This window comes from Cottoperca gobio, chromosome 21, assembly GCF_900634415.1.
Source record: "Cottoperca gobio chromosome 21, fCotGob3.1, whole genome shotgun sequence".
Classification (NCBI taxonomy): Eukaryota; Metazoa; Chordata; class Actinopteri; order Perciformes; family Bovichtidae; genus Cottoperca; species Cottoperca gobio.
In genome coordinates, this window is record NC_041375.1 from 23,120,879 (window position 1) to 23,127,922 (window position 7,044).

The following is a 7,044-nucleotide window of genomic DNA, read 5'->3' on the forward strand; positions in this document are numbered from 1 at the left end:
TTGACATCAGCGCAAACAAACCAACACACACATTTCTGAGAACGATAATATGGGACACACACACACACACACACACACACACACACACACACACACACACAGTTATATATGATTTCAGTGACAACAGTACAAGTGTTTCAGCATCAGAGTCACATCTGTCAATGTCAAAATGTTTACTAGGCAGCGTGAATATATTGTGTGTGTGTGTGTGTGTGTGTGTGTGTGTGTGTGTGTGTGTGTGTGTGTGTGTGTGTGTGTGCATGTTAGCTGAATTACTGCTGAACTGTGTCTGGTTCCCTGAGGATCTGCTACAGCAAATGAAGCTCTGCATAAACAGAAACATAATTACACCTTCAGCCAACTGTATAACAATGAAAATGAATGATCAGCAGCTGGAGCGAAAGTAAAGTAAAGTCAGAAGTGTTCACGCTATGACCAGCTGGTGTTTCTCCCTGCAGGTGTGTGAGCTCGTTCGCCTCCTCATAGAGAACTGCAGCAGCGTCCTGGGAGAAGACGTCACCTCGCTGTTCAGGAGCTTCAGCCAGAAGAGCAGCTGCAGCGACCATGGATCAGGTCAGGACTGAGAGATGAATAGAACATGAATGAAAGATGAATAGAGTCTGATGGAGGCCAAGTCTGTAGAGCTGGCTTTTACCCAGAATTCCCAGTTTTGTTCTTTCACAGCTTAGATGGCAACGTTCATATTTCAGCTCTGTTGCGTATACATGTGGAGATGATGGATTGAGTGTAAAGAAACATGTCAAAATGTGAACATTACAATATTTTTCTTTTTAAATGCCATGAACAAAACTGCAACTAGGAGAATTAATTCTCTTTAAATGCAATTCTTAAAACTTGCAAAGTGGTTTCTTTGGTTTTCAGTTATAATACATTTCTAAAATCAAAATATGTGCACACGTAGTTCTTAATGAGGGTCAGGATCAATGTGAGAGTCTTAATCAAGTGTGTGTGTGTGTGTGTGTGTGTGTGTGTGTGTGTGTGTGTGTGTGTGTGTGTGTGTGGTTAAACAGCAGCTCCTTAACTGAGAGTGCTTGTTGACTGTCAATGCTTCAGTGTGTAGCACCTCAAAATATTGTAAAAAGGTGGTTTCAGACCGACTGGCTCGCTGTGAGTTTGATTAAGGCTCTTTCAGGCCTGTTGATTGGGGTCAGCAGATCGACCTGCAGTCATTCCAGTGATTGTCAGGGTCACAGGTGCTGATTAACACAGCACTGAATCTCCTCTTCACAAACACCGCTAACTTTTCTTCCTGGCGCTATAAATACCCACCAGAAGGTCAAAGAGCACTCAGCAGGACGACACTTTGTCCTCTGTTCTCCTCGTCTCCAACAGTGAACTGAGGCTTTGTTCATTTCAGCGGCCAACATTCTTAGTTTCTCTCTCACTCACTTGAGCTTTGTGGAGGAAGCTTCTACCAGAGGAGAGAAGCAGAATGTGGGCGACATACTTACGGTTCTAATTGCATTTTTTTTTTGTGTAGGTTGTTGTGTAAATAAAGGAAGTTTGATCTGCCACAAGTTGGGCTGCTAATTTTGGTTGCTAGTAGGTGGAAATAGCCTAAATTGCAGGATACTTGCATGAAAGGGAATGTCTGCCAAAGCTGTGTAATTTAAGCACACATGCAACGTAATCTTAAAGTAAGAATTATCGTGATTCAACAGTTTACCACTTGTTTAGTCCAAGTCCCGTAATAATATTCTTTCTCTGCTCTTCCCTTCATTGCTTCATCTTCCTCCTCATCTATCGTCCCCTCTGTCTTTCCATCTGTCTCTTCACAGATGTGTCATCCTTCCAGATGAACGACTCGTCCTACGACAGTCTGGAGAACGAGCTGAACGATGACCCCGAGTCTCCCTTCCAGGAACAGCTGCCTCTTCGTGACAAGGACAAGCCCGACAGTCGCAGTCGTGACTCCGTCATCACCCTCAGTGATTGTGACCCTGATCCCGACCCTGAGACCGACCACCTACTGCAGCTCCCCCCTCTGGCCAGACCCCGGAGGTTTAGCCCCGCGGTTCGACAGCTCCGCACCCGCCAGACAAACGGGCCGTTACAGGGTCCCAGGAGGCTGAGGAGGAGTTCAGAGCCCGCCTTGTCCCTGGCAAGCACACTGCCCTCGGACACAGTGATGATAACCGCCATTAACCACCACCCAGCATTAAGAAAGGTGAGCTATGATGCCGCCATGGAGGGGGAGGGGGCGGAGGAGGTGTTTCTGGAGCAGGGGCTGAGCGGGCTGCACCTGAAGGAGGTGGAAGAGGATGGCTGTGAGAAGGGAGGAGTTAAAGTCCAGAATGGTGGGCGAAGGAAGATGAAGCACGCCCCTCCGCCTCCGTTGCGACTGGATGCAAGCTGTTCCAGTCTGTCGTCACCGGCGACCTCACCCACAGGCTCCTCCCTCAGCTCTTTAGACTCCGCCTTCTCACAGTACTCTACGGACTACGGCACCAATGGGGCGAATCCATTGGCTGAGCCTGTTCCGCTCTCCCCTCTATTTCCTGGACGTCCTCAGCTGTCACTCAGGGACTCCCCCCCTCAGAGGGAAGCCCCGCCTCTTTGGCCACAGCCCAACCAGGCTCCTCGGAGCAGCCAAACTCCCCCACACCCACATGGTCTCCACCCTAACACGTGGCTTAAGAAGGACCGCCGCCTGTCACTAAAGCAGTCTGATAGTGGAACCTCAGAGGAGGTCTTGCCTGAAGTAAACGGGAAAACCCACCCGACCAGTAACGGCTACTCTGACAGCGCCCAGGAGGCCGAAGCAAACCGAAACTGCCAGCGGAGATCCAGCAGCCCTCCGTCTTACCAGCAGGCTCTACAGCAGCTGCAGCACAGCCGCTCTCCTTTCTACAGGGGGACAGAGAAAGCTCTGACGGTTAGAGAGCTGAGGCAGCTCCAAGACCCGACCTGCACCTCCAGATCCCCGATCCCAGTCTCCCCTAACAGCCCAAATCCACACACAGGAAGTGAGGTCGCACAGAGGCTGGCTAGAAATGAGTGTGCGCAGCCCCCACAGGGTGTCTTCTATGGACAGAACGCCACCGCTCTGGTCCTCCAGAGGCAAAAGTCCCATTCTACAGTCATGGAGGGACACAAAGGGCAGAGGACCCTTCCCCTTCCCCGCCGAGCATCTGAACCTTCCAAGGTCACTGCAAACTCCTTCTCCAGCCTCACCCTGGACAGACCTCGCTCCTCTAAGGCTCAGCCCCAAGATGGCGGCCTGAGAGTGTCCGAGGTGGAGCCCAACCACGACGAGCCACGCTTCTGCCTGTCTCCCTCCGCCACCCGGGCTGTAAGGGACTACTTTTCCTCCCAGGGTGAGGAGGATACAGACACCTGCCTGCGGAGGAGTCAGGAGGTGGCGCTGGCTATTGTGCAGGGGAAGAGGGACTGGCAGAGCAGGCGGTGCAGTGACCCACGCGTGGACGACTTTGACCAGCTTTTTTTTGCAGAAGAGTCATACGTGTAAATAAGAACTTTGTACAGAAAAGCTGTGTATGAGAGACTGGTTTTTATCGTGTGTTCACTTGTAAACAACTCCCCCCACATACACCTTTTTCTCTCCGGCAGCAGCAGTCATCCCGACACAAAAAGGTGTTGCAGTTTACTCTCATGGTACATCCAAGGTTTTAGATTTTAAAAGGTACAGATAAACATCCTGCTTCCATGTTTCACCTCCTTGTGATCTTAAACTGTTCAAATGTATTCAAATTCCTCGTCAACCGTAGATTGAAATGTTTGAAGTTGTTATAATCCATAATAATTTAAGTTTAAAAACTCTTTCATGTATTTGACAATGAAGTTGCTTTGTGGTCCTCACATGATTATTTATTGAGTAGTAATGCCTGATTCTGTGGATTCATTAGAGAAGATGTGAAGAAACACTTTCTATTGGACATCTGGATCCCTAAACAATCATTAAAGCTGCGAGTCGAGTTCCAGATCTTGTGCCAAAATCTGGTTCCTCTGAGAAATATTTTGTGCGTCCTTGTTTTGTCTTTTGGAATGTGTTGTTGCTTTTTAAGCACATTAGGAAAAAATGAAGGAAGACGAGCTCTTTAGAAGTGAAAGAGAAAAGACAAAGAAGCTTTTTTTTTTCTTTCTCTGGACGCTTTTAAACTGAAAATTTATTTTTTACCATTTCCAAAGACGGCACAAAAAAAGACTGGTGAGAAATCAAAGCCATGACTTATTTTTGTCGTCGGTTTTTAACAGCAAAACATATAAAATGTTATTAAAAATAGCCCCGAATTTGCATGAAAATTCAGACTTTACTGTATATAATCATACTCATCGCATTCTTCTCGTGCAGAAAGAAACATATTAAAGTCACCATGTTTTTAAGGGAATACAAATGACAACAATACGGTCATGATGACAGCTGTGACTCCATGGAAATACTATGAACATGCGTTCAGCTCCATCCTCAACACCGGAGACGTTTGCAGGAGTTGAGGAAGTTTTAGGGCAGACGCCTCCACTGTACATTAAAACACCTTAGTCTTTGTTTCTTTCATGACAAATTGCATCTGTAAAGTGAAACATTTTCCCAAAGTGAGTGAAGTGTTTGTCTGTCTGAATCAATAGGGCCGGTATTTATTCATATGAGCTGAGTTTGCAGACACACAGCACACAGTGTTGTCCCCTGTAGCTCTGGTTTGTATCTGTGTGACCCGGACGGGAGGGAAGGGGGGCGGGGGGGTATCAGTGTGTGTGCGTGAAAGAAAGTCAAAGTGTTGTGGAATATGATCATTGACAGCGTGTCCAGAGCAGGAATGTGAGGAAATGTGTGCCATTGAAGGAGAAATCTCTTTTTATTCTTGCTTGTATACACTTCATTATTCTAAACTAGAACTTTCAGTCTCACAAGAATGACGAGGACACCGCCTGTGTGTGTGTGTGTGTGTGTGTGTGTGTGTGTGTGTGTGTGTGTGTGTGTGTGTGTGTGTGTGTGCTGATACACCACAGTTTCTCTAACTGTTGTATGTTTTGTCCATAATTATATGATATCACTGTTCCAGTGCTGCAGTCATTGCAGTGCTGATTTCTTATGTGACATTTAACAATAAATGACCTTATTTCACTGTGCATTCATGTACTGAGAAGTGTGTAAATACATACTTATAGGTATCCTTCTGTAAGATCCATTTGTACCAGTGTTAACACAGTGTTATTATGAGCTACAGGATCACACACTGCAATAAGGTTGTTGTCATGTTCGGAGTTGCCCCTTTAAATGGTCTCAAAATGTACTTTATCCTGTATTATTACTATATTATAATTGTTTTCTCCATTACAGTGAATTGTGTTCAACGTGTATAGTTCTGCATATTTATGATACAGAAATATATAAATATATATATAAATATATTATCTTGTTACTTTGGTATGTCGTGTTGTGTGAGAAAATCAAATGTGTATTTTTGTACATGCCAATTCTGCTGCTGCTGTCTCTATAGAAAGTATATTTGCTACAAAACGCACCATTTGTATATTGTGTACATCTGATGTCTAATTCTCACGAGAACAAATGATCATTGATTTTAATAAATGTTGCTCTTGTGAAACTACTTTGCAGATTGAATTGATTGTGTTCTTTAGTGAAGCTATTAAAGTAGTATTTCTGCACGGCGGGAGACGGGATACATGCAGAGACACTTGGATCAAAGTGATTTACTGCACGCTCCTCACCAGATTTAGCGAGAAAGTCGCTAAACTGGCAACACTGGCTCTGCTGCGTCACCTGGAGCAGCCTCGGCTCCACTGACGATCCACGTCTTTGCCTATTTTTGGATTAGCCAGAAGTAAGACGGAGTTGGCACTGCCAAGATGGCGACTGCCAGAACCGCCCACATTGAGCTCCACGACGGCTCTTCAGACACCTATAGGTGACGTCACAGGAGACTATGTTCATATTTCATTTTTGGCTTCTACCAAATGCAAAAGGGGAAATATCTGTCTCTGTAGGTGCGTTCACTGTCTACGTGCTGTTTGGTGATGAGCAGGTAGTGCACGCTGGGTGTTGAGAGATTTTTCACTTAAATGAGAGCTGTGAGAGTGAACGTTGCGGGTTGCACAGCTTAATAACAAGCTTAAACTCACTATAAAGCTCTCAGCTCTGTAAAGCTGAGGAGAGCTGCAGACTGGGGCATCATTCTCAGTATTGTCATCAGTATGAGACCAATTTCACATTGATACATGGATATGAAAATATAGATTATAGTGAAAAATGTGATATATTTACTCAAACTTAAAATAATTGGTTGTTTGAATAATGCTCGGCTGTACAACGTCAGCCGGTGAGGTTGTAGAAGTTGGAGCATTACATAATTCCCCTCTGACTGCAGCCTGAAGCGTCCCAGAAAGGTTTGTTTTAACTTTACTGAGTTATGAGTGCGAACCTGATACGAATATTTACTGCAAGGAAAGTTTGAGGGGCAAAATTTACTTGCACAAGAATGAACTGTGGCCTTGTCATTGTTCCTCAAACCTTAATTTATAATCTTTTCTGAAAGCATTAGCACACAGTTTAACCAGAAACAGAACAGCAGCAGTCAAGGTTGACTCGTATATTTAGAAACACATTCTGGGATGTCAAACCCAGCAGAAATATAGACGTAATCATCAAAAGCCTTGAGATTTGTACACCGGTGTGTCTTATTCTCCTCTTACTTTCCACCAGTACGTGACATTAAGATACTGTTTGCTGATGTGACTCCATGGGCCTGATGTTCCTCAGGGAGGCAGGCTGCTCCACAGTTAAGTGATGTGATCCAAACACAACTTTGTTGCATAAATGGGAATGTCCCCGACAAAATTCACAGAGAATATTAAGAATAATAAGAATAATAAAAATAATAGGAATAATAAGAATAGGAATAATAGAATAGGAATAAATAAGAATAATAAGAATAAATAAGAATACATAAGAATAATAAGAATAAATAAGAATAATGGGAATACATAAGAATAATAAGAATAAATAAAAATAGGAAAAAATAAGAATAGGAATAAATAAGAATA

At 44.4% G+C, this 7,044-nt stretch overlaps 1 protein-coding gene across 1 annotated transcript in view; it reads left to right on the top strand.

The window, feature by feature from the left end:
- Window positions 1–5,582, top strand: part of arhgap20 (Rho GTPase activating protein 20) — a 28,671-nt gene extending 23,089 nt beyond the window's left edge. Inside the window, exons 14-15 of the mRNA XM_029459703.1 lie at window positions 459–573; window positions 1,800–5,582. Coding sequence (XP_029315563.1) covers window positions 459–573; window positions 1,800–3,490 — 1,806 coding nt within the window. The 3' untranslated portion in view covers window positions 3,491–5,582. The remainder of the gene's footprint in view (window positions 1–458; window positions 574–1,799) is intronic.
- Window positions 5,583–7,044: the final 1,462 nt, after the last annotated feature.